This window comes from Saccopteryx leptura, chromosome 1 (genome assembly GCF_036850995.1).
Source record: "Saccopteryx leptura isolate mSacLep1 chromosome 1, mSacLep1_pri_phased_curated, whole genome shotgun sequence".
Lineage (NCBI taxonomy): Eukaryota > Metazoa > Chordata > Mammalia > Chiroptera > Emballonuridae > Saccopteryx > Saccopteryx leptura.
In genome coordinates, this window is record NC_089503.1 from 59163026 (window position 1) to 59182082 (window position 19057).

Sequence of the window (19057 nt, forward strand, 5' to 3'; positions counted from 1 at the left end):
TCTATCATAACACATAACAACATAACACATTACCTACCAGACTCTGAACTACTTGAGGACAGGTAATTGCCTGGGTCACTCTCTGTTAGTCCTTGAGTATCCCTTTGTCTCCTTGAGTCCCAGCTCAGGGCCTGGTACTGAAGAGGATCATAAAGTGCCTTCTAAACAGAATGGTCATGGGGACCTTCCCTACTCCTTCCTGCCTTTGGCCTTAATGCCCCCTAGGCTCTGACCTGCTGCACCGTGGAGGTGAAGACCCTGGATGACTGTCTGCTCAACATCCCCATCAATGACATCATCCAGTGAGTTCCACCTGCTTGGGCCCCATAGGCAGAAGGGCTGGCCTGGGCCTGAAAGGGCAGTATCAAACAGGTGGACCTGTTGTTCACTTGTTCAGAAATTTTCCGAAGAAGTCTGGGTTGAAAAGTTATTTTTATTCATATTCATATTCTATTCTATTCCATACTTACCAAAGTATAGGGAAATGATTATATTTAAATCTGAAGTCTTTCATTCTTTTTTTTTTTTTTTTCCAGAGAGAAGGATAGATAGGGACAGACAGACAGGAACGAAGAGATGGGAAGCATCAATCATTAGTTTCTCGTTGCGCATTGCGACACCTTAGTTGTTCGTTGATTGCTTTCTCATATGTGCCTTGACCAGGAGCTCCAGCAGAGCAAGTGACCCCTTACTCAAGCCAGTGACCTTGGGTCCAAGCTGGTGAGCTTTGGCTCAAACCAGATGAGCCCGTGCTCAAGCTGGCAACCTCAGGGTCTCGAACCTGGGTCCTCTGCATCCCAGTCCGAAACTCTATCCACTGCACCACTGCCTGGTCAGGCTATTTCATTCTTTTTAATGTCTTATATTAAAATCTAATCTAAAAAATAAAAAGGGGGCAGGAGAGTACTAAAGTCCAGCCTTTATTCTTCCTGAGCTGTGGGCTGCATTCATCTGGTTAATGGAGTGCCTTTTTCTAAGTTCCACATAGCCACCTCGGAGACTAGAGGCCCCGGTGTTAGGCAGCCCTTGCTGCCTTCATCTCCAACCCTCCAAAACCTTCCGTTAGAGTTCTGAGTTAATTCCACTAAGCCCTTTCCCAGGGAGGCCCCTGCACAGAGGCTTTGCTCAGCAGCCCAGCCCCTGCACCAGCCCAGTCTGCCCACCCTCCTTCCTTCCTCACCCTGTTTCCTACCTCTAAAACGGGGCTCCCGGACACTCGCCACAGACTCGGTATAAACGGGTTTTCAGGGAGCAAACTATATGGAACAAGCCAGTCTCCTCTCTCCTCCCACCCAGTTCTGGATGGAAAAAGCCATCCCATGGCGGAAGCTGCAGTGACTGCCCCTGCCTGAGGTGGCGTCAGCAGGGCTGGCATGGGATCTGTTGAGGTGCTGCTGTGGGGTGCCCTCTGAACTCCCTTCTTTCATCTTCCCTTAGTCCAAAGTACTTCAAGAAGGTGCCAGGCGAGGGGATGCCGTTGCCTGAGGACCCCACCAAAAAAGGGGACCTCCTAATCTTCTTCGACATCCAGTTCCCCACTCGCCTCACGCCCCAGAAGAAGCAGCTGCTGCGCCAGGCGCTGCTGACATAACCGGGGGCCGGGGCAGGAGCTGCGCCAGAGCAGGCTGCTGCGCCGCACCCTCCGACCTCCCAGTCTCAGGTGTTCAGCGGAGCCAGCCCACTGCACAGAGGAGACATGGCATGGAATGGCTTGGGACTTTCAAACTGACACAATAAAGATTTACTTCCTGTCCTCCGGCCTCACCCAGGAGCCTGTGTTGGGGGGAGAGGAGCTCCCTTGTGGATCAGAGAGAAATGGAGGACGCAGGTCCTTGTCCTGCCTTTGTGGGCGTGGCTGGGTCCCTGAGGGTTCAGAACCTCTGTGCTTCCAGCTGGAGGGCGTGGGGCAGTGCTGGGAAGCCTAAGGGTCCCCAGCTCTGCTGATTTCTCAAAATGTGATCTTCAGAAGAGGCAGTCTCTAGAGCAGGGGTCCCCAAACTTTTTACACAGGGGGCCAGTTCACTGTCCCTCAGACCGTTGGAGGGCCGGACTATAAAAAAAACTATGAACAAATCCCTATGCACACTGCACATATCTTATTTTAAAGTAAAAAAACAAAATGGGAACAAATACAATATTTAAAATGAAGAACAAGTAAATTTAAATCAACAAACTGACCAGTATTTCAATGGGAACTATGGGCCTGCTTTTGGCTAATGAGATAGTCAATGTGCTCCTCTCACTGACCACCAATGAAAGAGGTGCCCCTTCCAGAAGTGCGGCGGGGGCCGGATAAATGGCCTCAGGGGGCCGCATGTGGCCCGCGGGCCGTAGTTTGGGGTTTGGGGACCCCTGCTCTAGAGTGTGATAGTCACATTGTATTCAGGGATCAGTGGCAAAACTGTCATCAGAACCTTGAAGAGCATCTCTCACAGACTCACCCTGCTTATGGAGGTGGCACAAAGGACACAGCACTGGAAATCGCTTTGGTTTCTACCTCACCAGCCTCACTGCCTTGCCTGTGCGGTGAGTGGGTCCTGGGCTGTCTCTGGGCAGGCTGGCCTAGGAGGCAGACTTGCCTCTGCCCCCTTGGATGTTACAGCCCTTCTAAAGCAGAGCTCATAACTCCTTCAGGATACTTGTGAGGACTGAATCATTGGTGTGAAAGTGCTTGGTGAACTTGCCAAGATTCCAGGGTTACAGTACTGCTGCCCACGTGGCCTACAGGAGTCCAAGCCTCCAAGCCCAGCTGGGCCTGTGCAGACCACACCTGCCAGCCCAACCTGCCCTCTGTCAGTCAACAGTGAGGTGTGCATCTCATCTCGTCAAGATGCCGAGAGCCTGGCCAGGTGGTGGCGCAGTGGATAGAGCATCTGGGATGCAGAGGACCCAGGTTTGAGACCCCGAGGTCACCAGCTTGAGCAAGGGGTTACTCAGTCTGCTGAAGGCCCACGGTCAAGGCACATATGAGAAAGCAATCAATGAACAAATAAGGTGTCACAACGAAAAACTGATGATTGATGCTTCTCATCTCTCTTCATTCCTGTCTGTCTGTCCCTGTCTATCCCTCTCTCTGACTCTCTCACTGTCTCAGTTAAAAAAAAAATGCCAGAGACTTTCCAAACTGAATGGGTTTCAGCTGGGATAGGTCCAATGGTCCACTGTTATGACAGAGTAGGAATCACTTTTGTAGACTTCATAGGTGCCAAAATCGGTAACCATTATTGCTTGGATTCCATTCAAAGCACCATACTAGCATAAGGCTTTTTTCCTTCAATGGGGACTCCATAGTACTAGTCAGCCACTTTTTTTTTTTTTTTTTTGAGAGAGTAACCAGAGAGAGGGACAAGGGAGAGAGATGAGAAGCATCAATTCATTGCAACACCTTGGTTGTTCATTCATTGCTTTCTCATATTGCCTTGACTGGGGGATACAGGAGAGCAAGTAACCCTTTGCTCAACCCAGTGACCTTTGGGGAACCTGGGTCCTCTGTGTCCCACTCCAAGGCTCTATCCACTGTGACAATGCCTTGTCAGGCCTAGTCAGCCACTTTTAACCCATTAGGGAGAAAGTTACAGTAGTAGCAGCAGCAGCCCAAAATGTGGGATGTGGGACCTGGGCCAGGTCTAGGGACTATCCCTGCAGTCATTGAAGAACATGGCTTTGGAGTTAGGTGCACCTCAGGTCTATTTACCACCTGTGTGCCCTTAGACAAAACTCTTTGCTTCTCTGAAACTCAGATCCATACAAAACTCACCCCTATCTTACAGGCCTTGTGCAAACCAGATGAAGCCTGAGTCAGGACATGGAGGTGGTAGCTGCCCTGCACTGAGAGCAATCAGTGGGTGAGGGCATGTGGGATTTGCACTGGGAGGTCCTGGTACTCCAGGTCTCCGAGGCCAGCTGGAAATTCTGCTCCCAACCTCTTCCTCGTGGTGACACTCTGAAGATCTTTTTGAGATTCGCGCTTTTTTTTGCAGCCAAGAAAGGATTAAGGAGATGGTGCCAGGCCCAGTCACAGGTAGCTCGTGCTCAAAGATCTGACTCCATTTCAGCAATCTTCAGTGTTACCTTGTGAGCCAGGAAAAGCAGGGCTTTTCATACACCTTTATAGGTACCAAGGACAAAGGACCAGTTACTGAGGCCTACTAGTACCCTGCCTTGTGGTTCACCTTTCCCTGTTCACTGTCCCAGGACCATGCCCAGAACCATGATGTCTCGTGGACTCATTTGTGTCTGGGACATAAGCCTGCTAGATGAACCAGCTGATGTACCTAGGGTCAGTGGTTTTCAACCGTTTTATAATTGGGGACCAGTGAAAACATTATTATTCCAGGGACTGCTAAAGCAGAAATCACCCTGAGCAGAAGTGAATATAACTATCACCACTCACTGGGTCTATAATCGCCATACGTCAAGGTATTTAACTATTTCAGACTGGCAACAAAGTTCTGGCAGATGGGCAGTTGAAAAACACTGCCCAGTTCCTCTGGTGTAAAACAGTGAATGGCCTACCTCACTAAGATCCAAGGTGCATAAGGTATGTTGCCAGGGGCCTCCATTTATGCTGACTCCCTGCAGCCCAGCAGAGGACAGCCTGGCTCAGTTGCCTGCCTTTACCCTGAACTGACTCATGGCACCCAACCCCGTTCCTCTTAGGGACTCTGAGACCTTGGTTTAACTGGTCAGAAGCCACCTAGCCATCTCTCCTTCTCAAGGAACCTAATATCCTGGACCCCTTGCCCAGATACTGAACAGTCTAACCTCCAGCTCCGAGCAATAGGGCAGGAGCAGCAGTAAGTAGCACCAGCTGCTTCAGGTTGAGGAGGCTCGTGCTTTCTCAGTCTGGCTTCACAACTGCCAACAGGATTCCCAGCAAAGGTCCCTGAAGACGTGAGTCTTAGTTCCAGATCACCTGTTGTCCTGTGTCCTTGCCTGCATGACCTGTCTGGGCCCTTAGATTCTTCAGACATATGTAAAATGGGCCTGGATGGCTTAATTCTAAGGGCTCAGCCCTGCACAAGATATTTTCAGATTCTGGGACCTCATAAAGTCCCTGACCCCTTGAAATAAAAGTAGCCCTGCCCACCTGCTTGAGGACAGGTGGTAGAAAGAGGGACAGAAAGGTGTCAACCCGAGTGGCCTAAGCCTTGGATTGTCACCACCTCCTCTGGATCTCTAGCCCGTGGAGAGGGTGAGATTGAGTGGAATGTACCCCCTACCCAAGGGCAGATGTCTGCCTGGTAGCCTGTCCTCCCAGTCCAGCAACACTGCCTTCCAAGGGTGGGAGTCCGGAGGATGGGAGGCGGCCCAGCTTGCCCTCACTAGGTCTGGGACTTGGGAAGGTAGGTTTCCCATTTGTAAAATGGAGTAAAATAAGCCCACTGCATCGAAGATTCCCAAGTTGCTCTAAATCTTCCAAGAAGCACAGGAGATGCAGAGCAGACAGGCACACTCTCATTTTGCAGATAAATAGGCCTGGGGCCAGCTGAGGGGTTGGAGTTCTGGGCACTGGGTGAGTGAAAGCTCAAGTGGCCTGGTGAAAGCAAAGCCACTGACTGCTGTGACTGGGCTGCTCCTTCACTTGCCACCTCGGCCCAAGGCCTGGTTTGGAAAGAGAAACAGACTAGATGATCTCCATGGGCCCCAGGTTGGACACTGAAGGTGGGAAGTGGGTCACACACCCTTTTCCAAGTCAGGGGTGGCTCCTCCCCTACCCACCAGGTCCCACTAGACCAAGATCTCTGATAACAGCTGAGAGAGGGAAGAGACACCAAGGTTGAGCTTGTTTTATGGGTGACATGCTGGCTGGGCTTAGGGACAGGATAATGAGTTGGGCTGAACTTTTCAAGGGACTGAGGGGCTTGGTATTCTGGCTGGTGGCAGGCCTCATGCAGTGTCAGCTGAGGACAATTCCATCAGAACTGAGAGGAAATAGGGAGATGAGGTAGGAAGAAGAGGTGAGAATGGGGATAGGGAGGGGAGGTGGTAGAAATGGGAGCAAAAGGAAGGGGTGGGAAGAAGGGAAGTAGAAGGGAAGGAGGGCCTGGCTGGAGCGAAAGCCAAGCCAGAGGGGTCAGGCTGGCAGCAGGAGAGGCTCAAAAGGGAGCCTCCTGGGAAGTGCAGGCAGCCATGAGGGCCCGTTTCAGCTGCTCATAGGTGACGAACATCACCACGTTCCAGGAGCCCAAACGGAGAAAGGAAGGCATAAACCTAGAGGGGAGAAAACATAGGTCACAGTGGGCACCTCCACCTCCCATTCACTCCACTGGGCCCTGGCATCCAACCCAACCCAGCTGCTCTGTCCCAAAGGAGGTTGGGAGGGCCCAGGGATAAGAGCCTCACAGCTGTGTGGCTATGAGCATGAATCCTCCTTAAGTCTCCATTTTAACCCTTAAAATAAGTAGCAACTCAGAGGAAGGAGTTCAGAGCATGACAGAATACTGGTGAAATACCAGAACCAATGTCAGAAACAGTCTGACACTGGATGGCTACTCAGTTCAAGATGGTTCCCTCCCACCTGTGTGATAGGAAGCCTTGAATCAGGTGAGGTGGGTCAGAGGCTCACCCTTTATAGAATGCTCGGGGTCCCTCCTTCTGGAGCATGGTGAGGGCACAGTGGCCAGCGCTGTGGTACTGGCCCAGCGCAGAGTTCATGAATCTCGTCTTGACTACATCGACAGGGGAGGCAATGATGGTGGTGCAGAAGCCGGCTCCGAAGGCAGAAGTGAAGTGGCAAGGAAGGTCATCTGTCAGGGAGGAGGAGCAGGCAAGAGCGTCAGCACTCCTCGCACCACCGTTCCAGAGGGAAAGAGATTATTTAAGTAGCAGTAGTCTTATGGTTTTAGAGAAACAAAGGACCAAAAAGTAATTTTGCCCACCCTCCCCTCAGTGTACAAAGTGGGAGCTTCATCCCATCTGGCCTCAATACAGCAAGGGAGAGAAACTCACCACAAGCAAAGAGGAACCAGGATGAAAAGATGTGGGCTTCAGGGAACCAGATTCCCACACCCGATACTGGGCTGGAGAAAGGACAAGACCCAGCACCCTTTATTTACCCTAACCCACCTGTCATGAGGTTGGCTTTCAGGAGGGCATCCTTGATGAGGTCATAGGTCACCAGCTCAGCACAGTTGACAATAGCATTACGAGCAATATTGGGAGAGGTCCCTACAGAAGAAAAGGGTGCCTGTGTGAGATAGGGGAATAGGAGTGGAGGAATAAGGGGAAGAAAAAATATCTGGTACTCACCTTTCCAGAGTCCCCGGAACCCTTCCTCTCGAGCAATGGTCTTGTAGGCCTCAACAGTGCTTTGGTATCTCTGGCCACTTCCAGCCCGGGCCTGAGCCTGGAATCGGACCTTTACCACATCCGTGGGCTGGGCGACAGCCACAGCCAAGGCACCTGTGGTGCTGCCTGCCAGGAGGCGGCTCCCAATGCCAGCATCTGGGGGAAAACCGTGGGGTCAGTGTCTAGCTGGGCTTGCACTCATTTTCTGCCTCTCCTCCTAAATACACCATGTGACTGTCACAATCTCTTGCCTTTTAGGAATAAAATCTAGACCAGCTCTTGCTCTACAGACTCCTCACATTACATAAAATGTTACTGTTAGTGTCTACTACTTGCTAGACACTGGGACACAGCAGGAAGTACAATTTGAGACTTGGTGCTTTCTTTTGTAAAATATTTTCATTTATGTCACAACCTGCTCAATAGCCCTGAGAAACCAGTTATTTCCATTTGAAAAATGAGAAAACCTAGGCTGAGAGAGAAGTGGCGTACCGTCCTGGCCTTGGAAGCTAATGCCCTAGGTGTGTTTTCTGGCTTCGCATGGTATATGCCATTGGCCAAGTCCCTCATCCCACCCCACTGCAAGCCTCGGTCTCTTCATCGGTAACACAGGGATGATACCACCTACTCTCCAGGTTGTGAGGACTGTTATGAGAGGACACCTTACTCAGAGCCAGCACAGTGCAAGAACTCAGGAATCATTAGGAGAGTCAGGGCCCTTCCAGTTCTCCATTCCTCTGTTCTCCTAGGAATCGTGGGGCCTAATGGGGCTGTACAGCAAAATGAGCTATCACCGGGAAGAAAAGGCCAAGAAGCCTATACACTTACGCTCAGAGCCCTTGGTGTAGAACTGCTTGACAGAGTCGTAGAGGCCGATGCGGACAGAGGCAAAGCTCATCTGGCGCTGCAGGCCGGCCACCAGCCCGTTGTAGAGGCTGCGGGGACCCTCGGTGCGCACCATGGTCAGGATGGTGCCCAGCACGCCGCGGTACTGGACACTAGCTGCAGCTCGCACTGCCCCCTGCCTTTCTCCTTGGATCTGCAAGGCCAAGACAGGTATCGGGATAGGCAGGTTGCTTTCTTCATCTCCTGCCTTCCCTACGCTCCGAGGTTTACAGTCCCAAACACCCTACTGGCCCGTGAGGAGTCTGTGTCTTGGGGAGGGAACTAACTAGATACCATCAGGATCCCCAGGCTTTACCCCTCACCTGCAGCCGAACTTTAGCTGTATCCAGGGGAAAAGTGATGAGATCTGCAATGCAGGCAGCTGTGCCAGCCCCCAGGAACTTCACAGTGGCAGTGGGGGGCACATCTGTGGCCTTGAACCCAACCATAATGCTGACTTCCTGCTACCTCCCCAGGAGATAAAAAAAAACTGGAAGAGGCACCTTCTTCCAGCAACAAGACGAGATACAGGAACTCTGCCGGAATCTATGCAGAGAAAACAGAAGCCCCATTATCATCAGTATCCCTAGGCCCTCCCTGCTCACTATCCCCACCTCGGCCCCTCGACAGTATCACCTCCCTAAGCAAGGACTAGGGCAAACCTAGGAGTGAGCTCCAGCGGTACTCAAATAGGGGCTGAAGCAGCAATTCCTGCCCAAGAAAGTCCAAATTTTGTGACGAGCCCCCTCCCTCTCACTACAAGGAGACTCTGGATCACAGATATCCTATCCTAGTGCTGCCTCAAATAGGCCCTGGCCCCAGCCTATGGGTCTGGAATTGTCTAAGTCTGGAAGAAAAGGAATGGATAAGACCAATTCAGTGCCATTCCAACCCATCCGTCTCATTCTCTTCCCCAGCTCTCCTGAATCACTTTCAACAAGACTGCTTTGCTAGGTCCTGGTTCACTGAGATGCAAGAGAAAGAGGGGGCTTATTGTATGACAGAGAGTTGGCAGGTGATTCAAGTTGCACTGGAGCTTACAGGACCTACTGTCAAACTGCAGAGGAGGAAACAACTCCATTAGGAGAGAGGTAAGGAAGAGTGAGTCATCAGAAATCCAAGGCAACATTCAAAATGCCCAGAGAAGGGAGCATTTCCGAAGTCTTAGAAAAGGTAACCTTTAGTGGGCCCTTGAAGGATGCGGGGCTGAGAGCAGTGTTTAGGTGCTTAACTTTCTTCCCCTGGCCTACAGTGTGATTTAGGGAAAACTGTCTCCTTCTTTGGCCAGTTTCCTCTCCTCCCACATAGGGGGACCCACATCTTTACCACAAAAGAGGTGGGGAGATGCCAAGTCAGAGATATAAAGTGACACAGGAAACCAAAACCCCCATTTTGTTCTGAGTTGGAACACCCTTCCCTCCTGCTAAGGGAGGAAGCGAGCCCAGCACCCCAGTGGGGGAGGACGACCTGCTTCTCTTTCCCCTGAGCTCACTTCTCTGATTTCATAGGAGCAGCTGCTCTAAGCCCAGTGTGATTGGCCGTCTCTGTTGCTGGGGCAGGGAAGAACTGAGCAGCCAAGGGAGGATGTGGTGGGAGTCAGCTGTGCACACAAGAGACCCATGAAACAAACAGCTCACCAGCTCCTCCCTCCTGGGGTTCTTAGCCCAGGTGGCTGGGGCAAACAGGGAAATCCAGAGCCTACTCACTGCTCAATTGCATCAGGAGCTCCTATAGGTCGGGGCTTATTTTTGTTTCCCGCTTGTGGCTCAATGAAGATGGGTGCTCAAATGGCATAATGTGTTGAAGGTGCTCCAGACACCCTAGCTTCCCTGCTCTGCCATCCCCCCCCCCCCAGGAGGTGCTCTATCGTCCTACTGCCTGGGGCACTCCATTAGCCCTCTTTTGCCTCAGAACAGCCCTGTGAGGTGGCTGCCCTTACTTATATATTACAGATGAGGAGAGAACTTAGTAAGAGAGCCATGTCTACAGGCTCCAACACATCTGTTATTTGATATGTACTGATGCTCAGCTCATTTCTTGCTCCAGGCACAGACAGGCCCTTTCACAACGAATTCCAACAGCCAAATTTTCTTGTGCAAAGCCAATATGACAGTTCTGAGGATGTGAAGGCAAATGACATCCCTTCTCTGGGCATCAGAGACATGACACAAGTCTTATGTCCTGACTTTGAGCTAAGGGTGTTGTGAGTGCCAGAATAGAATAAAACCCAGCCCTGACCCACCTCAAAGATAAATGACAAACTCAGCGGCCATTTTGAATGTTGCCTTGGGTTTGCCACAAGTCAGGTCTTTCGAGGCATGGTATGGGGGTAAAGGTCACCTGTTAAAAACCCTAAGTAGAGTTAGCAAAATTAAGGCCTAGAAAGAGCTAATCATATATTTTTAAAATTAATCATATTTTAGTCCCCAGTGAATAACCACTTTCAGTGTTCCAAAAAAGTACATATTACTCAGGGACAATCAATGCTGGAGTGAACATATGGCTAGAACAATAGGTTCCCGTTCTGCTGATTCCCAGGGTCACCCAAGGCCAATCGCTGTCCCACCTGGGGCTCAACTTTTTCCTTTGTAAAATGGGGACCATTATCCTTGGCTTGTCAGGGTCAGCTTAAGAGCCAGAATGAGACCAGGGATATAGGACAGTGCTTTGTGAACTCTGAAGAGCCACTTACCTGGTGTGGTGATGGTAGCTATTTTTGTTAATGTCCTACTAAGCCCCACCCCCACCCCAGACTCTAGGGTTAGGAGGCAGCAGGAGACCCCGGCCTGCTTAGACTGGACTCTTACCCGGCTTTGTAAGGTCTCACGTTGAGGCCTTCAAGATCAAGCTTCTCTAAAGGTGTCCCTTTCTTCAAAGCTGCCAGAAGATACCATGGCCCAATCCTGTTGGTTTTCCATAGAAAATGGCAGGGAGACGAAATACCTAAAGGTCATACTATGTGTCCTGTGGATAATGACAAAGGAGTCGAGTTTAGAAGGAAATTCACCTTAAAGGATCTCACGTCAGCAAGGAAAGGGCTACCAGCCCAAGGCACACAGCCCAAGCAGTCAGTGCCTGGGGGGAGGGAACTGGGTCCCTCCCAGGGAAGCAGAGGACGCACTAAGTGCACACAATGGGGGTGGGAGGGAATGAACCCAGCAATTCTCCCTGCCCAGTCTGCTCTCTCAGTATTACACATCCGCTCTCTTCCAGACTTCTGCTTTGGTGACACGCGGTACCCTGAAAGCATCCCCCAACCCGGCCAGCAGACCGGTGAGTTATGAGTGTTGCAGCGTGTTGAGGGGAGAGGGCGGGAAGTCAAGATGGGTCAGAGCTGGGTGGGAGTCCACTAGGGCCGAGAGCCGGGCTGCGAAGAGGTTAGAAGAGTTGGGATCAGGCGCAGCAGAGGCCGGTTCAGGCAGCTCAAACCCCCTCCCAGCAGAAATAGCCCCGGCAATGGCCTGGGGCCCTCGAGGGAGGAAAGGTCATTCTGGTTTTCGCTGATGTGCGAGAAGGCCCCCACCCAAGGGAGGGAAGGGCATTCTGGCCGAGGGAATGTGGAGTGGGAGGGTGAAGGTTTAAATTACAGCCAACTGAACGCGGGAAGTAAAGAACAAAAGCGAGATACGAAAAGGGTGAAAAAAAGAGATAAAGAAAGGACGGACAAGAGAGGAAAAATACAAAATAAGTTGGAAGTACAGGATGGAAATTAAAGAGAGAGAGGGGGCGCGGGTCGGTGCCGCCGTAGAAGCACGCGTGAACCATGTGAGCAGGGCTGGGGTAGGCGGGGGTCGGGCTCACCGGGTTGCAAGGAGAACACGAGACAAGAACGCAGGTGGCTCTGTCTGTTGGCGATCAGAGGGCGCGTGGGGGACAGCGCAGGAAGCAGCTTCTTCGGAGCGCGACCAGCCGGCTTTGCAGTGGGGTCCGCGGAGGTAGCCGCAGCAACTTAAGCCCTGGGGGCGGGGCCTGTGGGGAAGGGCGGGGCCTGCGGGGCTCTGGCTCCGGGATACGGACAGCCCTTCTAGCCGCCGCCTTTCCGCCGGGGCCCTCGCGGTGCGCGCCTACCTCCCTTCCCTTTTCTTTGCAGGCGGATCCTCGCGTTTACCACTTAGGTCTCCTTCCCCCATGCTCTTTATCACTCCCTCCCCCGAGTCTGCCAACATTATGAGAATGGAAAGACTGACGGCGGGAAAGCAGAAGCCGCCCAGGATCACACAGGCCTCTGCCTCCACCCTTCCCTGCCAGGCTCTTTCTAACAGCGGCCCAGGGCGCGGGTATAAGTGCTCTCCTTCCTTCCACACACCCAGCGCGCAAGCCCAGACTGCACGCCCCCCGCCTGCCGCGGGAGCGAGCGCGTGGCCTCCCGACCGGCCTCGCTGCCGATTGGTTAAAGCAGCTAGGCGCCAACCTGCAGCAGCAGGTGGCCGGCAACCGCCAACGGCCGTTGGGAGCCGTTGGGCTGCCTGCATTCTTCTGCCGCGGACAGGCCACGCCCTGGGGACCCGGGGACTTCCGGCCAGGGTGAGGCGGGGGATGCCGAGCGTGACGCGAGCGGGCGCCCCGCAAGTGAGAAGGCCAAGCAGGGCGGTGGCCGCGACGAGCACGCGCGTTAGAGCTGTGTTCGCCCTTGGATTCTCTGTCCCTACTTTTGTGTCCCCTCTTCTCCATTTTCTGTTGTGTACCCTTCTTCGTTTTCACCCTCGTCTGCCTTTGAGGACTGTTGTAAAGGAAAGCTATCTCCCTGACTACACTGTAAGTTTCCTATGTTTTTAGTACCACAACACACCAGGGGCCAGTATACCTGTATACATTTAGTAGAGGCTCCGTATGTGCAGTTTGGGCTGCTGTTGAAGCGCCTAGAGCCCTGGCCAGATAGAGCGGTTGTTGGAACACTGTCCCAAAGCGCAGAGGTTGCAGGTTCCATCTCCGGTCAGGGCACGTACAGGAACAGATCGATGTTCCTGTTTCCTTCTCTCTCTTCCTCTCTCTCTCTCTAAAATAAAGAAGAAAGAAAGAAAAGAAAAAAATCAACTTGAAAAGCGTAGTGGGAGGACCAGAGGAAATGAACATTTGGTGTGCGCAGTTGCTGTGTTCAGGTCCAGTGTGGATCCTCCAGGTAACCCTGTGAGGCCGCTATTTAACCTCCTCAGAAAACAGTGTCCCAGGAAGGTTAAAGCGCCCGCCTAATGTCTCACAGCTGGGGAGTGGTGAGTCCTCACTGAAACCCCCTTTGGGCCAGGCCCCATGCTTGCATATTCTTATTGTCCACAAGTGTCAGGACTTGTCAGCTGAGGAAACTATAGCTGCAGTGGGAATGCATAATTATAGCAGGTGTCCAGGGGAAAACGTCCAAACCTGTAGAAAAGTTTTAGAGGTTATTTGAACTAAGTTTTAAGGACATGCCCGGAAGCACGATCTGAACGGATTAGGAAAATGCTCTGGAGAATGACAGTTTTGCGTTTAGAATCAGGAGAAAATATAAGGAAGGTACATGAAATCTGGTGGTAAATTTAAGGAGGTGGGAGAAAGTAAAGGGGGAAATCTCTAGGAGTGGATAAAAAGCAAAATAGAGAAACATACTTCTTTTATATTGTTGGATAGAGGATAGTTAATAATTAACATTTACAATACATAGAGCCTGACTGGTGGGGACCCAGTGGATAGTGTCGACCTGAGACACTGAGGGGACGTCCCACGTCTCAAACCCTGAGGTTGCCGCCTTGAATGTGAACTCATCCGGGCTTAAGTGCAGGATCATTGACATGATCCCAAGGTTATGGTTTAAGCCCACAGGTTGCTGGCTTGAGCAAGTGGTCACTGGCTTGGCTTCAGCCCCCTGGTCAAGTCACATATGAGAAGCAATCAAGTGACACAGATACAGTGGTACCTTGACACACAAGTTTAATTTGTTTCATGACCGAGCTCGTGACTCAATTTGCTCATGTGTCAAATAGCATTTCCCTATTTAAATTAATGGAAATGCAATGAATCTGTTCCAGCCCCCCCAAATCACATGAATTTTTTGTTTTATATGCTTTTAAATAAGAAAGTGTACTTTATAAATAACAAATACATACACACACACACATAATAAGAGAGAATATAAAGAAATAAACTGCCTGACCTGTGGTGGCACAGTGGATAAAGCGTCGATCTGGAAATGCTGAGGTCGCCGGTTCAAAACCCTGGGCTTACCTGGTCAAGGCACATATGGGAGTTGATGCTTCCTGCTCCTCCCCACCTTCTCTCTCTGTCTCTCTCTCCCCTTTTCTCTCTCCTCTCTAAAATGAATAAATTAAAAAAAAAAGTGAGCAAACTAAAAAAATACATTAAAAAAAAAAAGAAATAAACTGGTTTATGAAGTGTATTTACCTTCAAGGTCAGGCAAAGTTGCTGGTGGAGGGGGAGGATACATTAGCATAACAATGGCTCTTCCCAAGCAGGAAGGTAATTAGCAATTTCACAGATAGCCACCCAGTGCCACTTTTAACAATAAAAGTGAGCAAACTCAGAAAATACAAATTTTACAAACTCATTTGCCCAACAATCTTCATTTTCTTTGCTGCCTTTTGGCTTTTTTGCCACACTTTCCTTGTTTTTATTAATACTTAGAGGCCGTTTCAACGAAAATCTTTCCATGGAAGTTTGTTTCTTCCTCCCTTTCAAAATGTTCGACTGCATATCTAGTGGAGGGTGGCGGAAGCTTGTGATTCAAATATCTGCACGTGACTTAAAGCAAAAAATCCTACGAATGACTGCTTGTCTCTCAAATTACTCGTGATTTAAAGTGCTCATGTGTCAAAGTACCACTGTAGGAATTGATTCTTCTCATCTCTCTCCCTTCCTGTCTCTCTTAAAAACAAGAAACAAAAAACAAAAAAACCCAAAACATTTACAGTACATAGAGATGGTATGCAAGGAACAAGATAGCAATGAGGTGTTCTGCAGTCTACTCAGGTGGTCTTAGGTTCTGGTGTCTGTTGGTTGTGCCTTTGAGGGATCTAGAAAATTATTCTGACATTTCAATGGTATGTTATCCTAGATCAGGGGTTGAGAACCTTTTTGACTGAGAGAGCTATGAACACCACATATTTTAAAATGTAATTCTATGAGAACCATACAATATGTTTAACACTAAATACAAGTAAATGTGTGCATTCTAAGTAAGACCAACACTTTTAAAGTACAATAAGTCTCTGAATTCTTTTTAATAACATTATTATGCTGTTGCTAACCAATGATGAATAAAGTACTTGTTACCATTACTGCGACTTCTGGTGCTCCATGGTTTTGCTGATGGCTTTGTAGTCTGGTTGATATGTGGTGAGGTTAAGCTTCATGCAGGCGTTGAGACTTCCATCTGTTAAACATGATCATAGGTTGGTCTTAATGTTCTTTAGATGTGAGAAAGACTGCTCACATGCATACGTAGAGCCAAACATTGTCAGTCAGTACAGCAATACTCACACGGGAAGCACGTTCAAGTTTTTTGTTTTTTTTTTTTTTGTATTTTTCTGAAGCTGGAAACGGGGAGAGACAGTCCGACAGACTCCCGCATGCGCCCGACCAGGATCCACCCGGCACGCCCACCAGGGGCAACGCTCTGCCCACCAGGGGGCGATGCTCTGCCCCTCCGGGGCGTCGCTCTTTTGCGACCAGAGCCACTCTAGCGCCTGGGGCAGAGGCCAAGGAGCCATCCCCAGCGCCCGGGCCATTCCTGCTCCAATGGAGCCTCGGCTGCGGGAGGGGAAGAGAGAGACAGAGAGGAAGGAGGGGGGGTGGAGAAGCAAATGGGCGCCTCTCCTATGTGCCCTGGTCGGGAATCGAACCTGGGTCCCCCGCACGCCAGGCCGACGCTCTACCGCTGAGCCAACCGGCCAGGGCCACGTTCCAAGTTTTGACAATCATCTGGTCTGTGGGTTGAAGTTTTTTAATCTCTCCCCACTTATGTTTGCTCGCTAACTCTGCTTGCTGTCCTGCAAGTATTTCCAAATCTTCATTCAGTGACTTGAACTTATTCACCTACATGTCTGAGGCCTTCAGGTCACAGCTTGTAGCTCAAAATCTCTGATGGAGACACCGGGGATGTAACTCAGGTCAGCGCGTCCGCTGCACACTCGCATGGATGGGTGATGAACTTAAAAAGACGAGAACTTAAAAACTTTGAGATCGCTTACAAAATTCTCCAAAGCGTGCTTTGAATGACTGCAGGAGATTAGATGTGAAGCCTGCTAGCTGCTGAAGATCAAGATGTTGAGCAGGGTCACTTGCTGTGCATGCATCTTTAAATTCTCCCACTTTTTCCAAGTGTAGTAAACGACCTGTTTCAATATCTGCGGTGAAGAGTTCCAGCTTGTTTTCAAATGCAAGCACTGCTTTTTGAAGGGATAAGACTGTATTTCCAATGCCTTGCATTTTCACATTGAGTTGGTTCAAATGTTCAGTCATGTCCACGAGATAGTAGAACTTCAGGAGCCACTCAGGTTTAGCTAACTCAGGATGCTCGAAGTTTTTCATTTCAAGAAAAGTCCGGATTTTGCTCAGACAAGCTGTGAAACGGCTGAACACCTTTCCTCTTGACAACCAACGCACATTGCTGTGCAGAAGCAGACCAGGATAATTATTCCCAACTTCATCCAGCAGTGTTTTAAACTGGCGATCATTTAAAGCTTGGGCAACAATAAAGTTCACCACCTGAATGACCAGCGACATCACTTCACCAAGCTGCTCGCCACACACCTGAGCACAAAGCGCCTCCTGATGTAGGATGCAGTGAAAACTTAGGATGGGTCTCTTTTCACATTCACGAAGAAGTGCCACAAATCCTCTGTTTTTCCCCACCATACATGGAGCACCACCAGTTCACGCCGAGATAAGTTTATTCATCGGTAGATTTTTTCTTTAGCGAACTCAGTGAAAGACTAGAATAAATTCCCCCCCTTTTTGTTGTCTCTTTCATAGGCAAAACAGCAAGACTTTCCTCACGTAGTGTGTCACTGACAGCATACCTTGCAATCACACTGAACTGGGATAAATGGCTGTCTGTTGACTCATCCAAAGCAAGAGAAAAGAGTGGTGCTGCATTTATGTCCTTTACTTGTGTTGCCTCAATTTGATTTGCCATCATGATGGTACGATCGTGAACAGTTCTTGCCAACAGAGGCATGTCTTTTATTCATTTGATTATCTTGTCTTTATCTGGAAAGTCGTCAAAAAGTTCATTGGCAACATCAAGCATGAATGTTTTGGCATACTCCCCATCTGTGAATGGCTTCCGTTTCTCACAATTGCTAAAGCACCAGCAAAGCTAGCCGAATTTCAGTCACCTTGTTGGGTCCAAACACGGAGTTGCTGCTGACTAGCTTGCACTCTGCACAGTAGCTTTTTTTTTTTCTTTTTTCATTTTTCTGAAGCTGGAAACAGGGAGAGACAGTCAGACAGACTCCCGCATGCGCCCGACCGGGATCCACCCGGCATGTCCACCATGGGGCGACGCTCTGCCCACCAGGGGGCGATGCTCTGCCCATCCTGGGTGTCACCATGTTGCGACCAGAGCCACTCTAGCACCTGAGGCAGAGGCCACAGAGCCATCCCCAGTGCCTGGGCCATCTTTGCTCCAATGGAGCCTTGGCTGCGGGAGGGGAAGAGAGAGACAGAGAGGAAAGCATGGCGGAGGGGTGGAGAAGCAAATGGGTGCTTCTCCTGTGTGCCCTGGCCGGGAATCGAACCCGGGTCCTCCGCACGCTAGGCCGATGCTCTACCGCTGAGCCAACCGGCCAGGGCTGCACAGTAGCTTTTGACATGCTTTCCTCCTGCTGTCCCTTGCTGGATATTTCGATGCAAATATAGTATGGTGTGTGTCGAAATGCTGCTTTATATTTGACAGTTTCATGGATGCAATTTTATCATTGCATATTAGACACACCGTAGAACCTGCTCTCTTCACAAAGGCGAATTCCTCTCTCCATTCCTGCTGAAAAATACGATACTCCTCATCTTTTTTTCTTTTGGCCATCTTCTTTGTCAAAAGGGTTTCTGCAGGCCCTGGCCGGTTGGCTCAGCGGTAGAGCGTCGGTCTGGCGTGCGGGGGACCCGGGTTCGATTCCCGGCCAGGGCACATAGGAGAAGCACCCATTTGCTTCTCCACCCCCCTCCTTCCTCTCTGTCTCTCTCTTCCCCTCCCACAGCCAAGGCTCCATTGGAGCTAAGTTGGCCCAGGCGCTGAGGATGGCTCTATGGCCTCTGCCTCAGGCGCTAGAATGGCTCTGGTTGCAACAGAGCGTCATCCCAGATGGGCAGAGCATCGCCCCCTGGTGGGCGTGCCGGGTGGATCCCGGTTGGGCACATGTGGGAATCTGTCTGACTGCCTCCCCGTTTCCAACTTCAGAAAAATACAAAAGAAAAAAAAAAAAAAGAGCCACATCTGGCTCACAAGCCATAGGTTCCTGACCCCTGTCCTAGATACATAAGAAAAATGGTTATGGCTCACTTAAAGTAAACATTGACCTTTGCTATGGGCCTGAGATGTGACTACCCACTATGACTTGCTCAATTAGAAATTTGCGATCCACTGTCCTATGTGGTTTTTTTGGTCACTGAACTTGTTGGGCCTGCCGTGTGGCCCCTCCTGTGCTTGTCAGCTTTATTACATAGTCCCTTTTTCATTCATGTAGGAAAGAAACACCTCAGCACATGACCCTGGTAGAAGCAGAAGGAAAGTGGAAACTGAGAATTCAAGTAAAAATTATTTTTGGCACTGCGGGGTCTCCCCTGCTGGTCTTGCACTCAACTGCAATATCTAGACTAGCATAAGATGGTAAAGCAAACTTGACAAAGCTGGCCTCTGTGTGAACATTGGTGTTAAAGCACCTTCCTAGAA

At 50.2% G+C, this 19057-nt stretch overlaps 2 protein-coding genes across 2 annotated transcripts in view; one reads left to right on the forward strand and one right to left on the reverse strand.

Moving 5' to 3' along the window:
• The window catches only part of DNAJB13 (DnaJ heat shock protein family (Hsp40) member B13), a 28873-nt gene extending 22955 nt beyond the window's left edge, over positions 1 to 5918 (forward strand). The window contains exons 7-8 of the mRNA XM_066368322.1: positions 226 to 302; positions 1438 to 5918. Of these exons, the coding sequence (XP_066224419.1) occupies positions 226 to 302; positions 1438 to 1591 (231 nt within the window). The 3' untranslated portion in view covers positions 1592 to 5918. The remainder of the gene's footprint in view (positions 1 to 225; positions 303 to 1437) is intronic.
• UCP2 (uncoupling protein 2) lies at positions 5774 to 12137 on the reverse strand. The gene is made up of 8 exons (XM_066368335.1): positions 11977 to 12137; positions 10983 to 11139; positions 8499 to 8721; positions 8119 to 8329; positions 7252 to 7446; positions 7069 to 7170; positions 6569 to 6749; positions 5774 to 6213 (listed from the first exon to the last, which is right to left on the reverse strand). The coding sequence occupies exons 3-8, from the start codon at positions 8622 to 8624 to the stop codon at positions 6099 to 6101; spliced, it is 930 nt and encodes a 309-aa protein (XP_066224432.1). The 5' UTR covers positions 8625 to 8721; positions 10983 to 11139; positions 11977 to 12137; the 3' UTR covers positions 5774 to 6098.
• Between the last annotated feature and the right edge of the window lie 6920 nt (positions 12138 to 19057).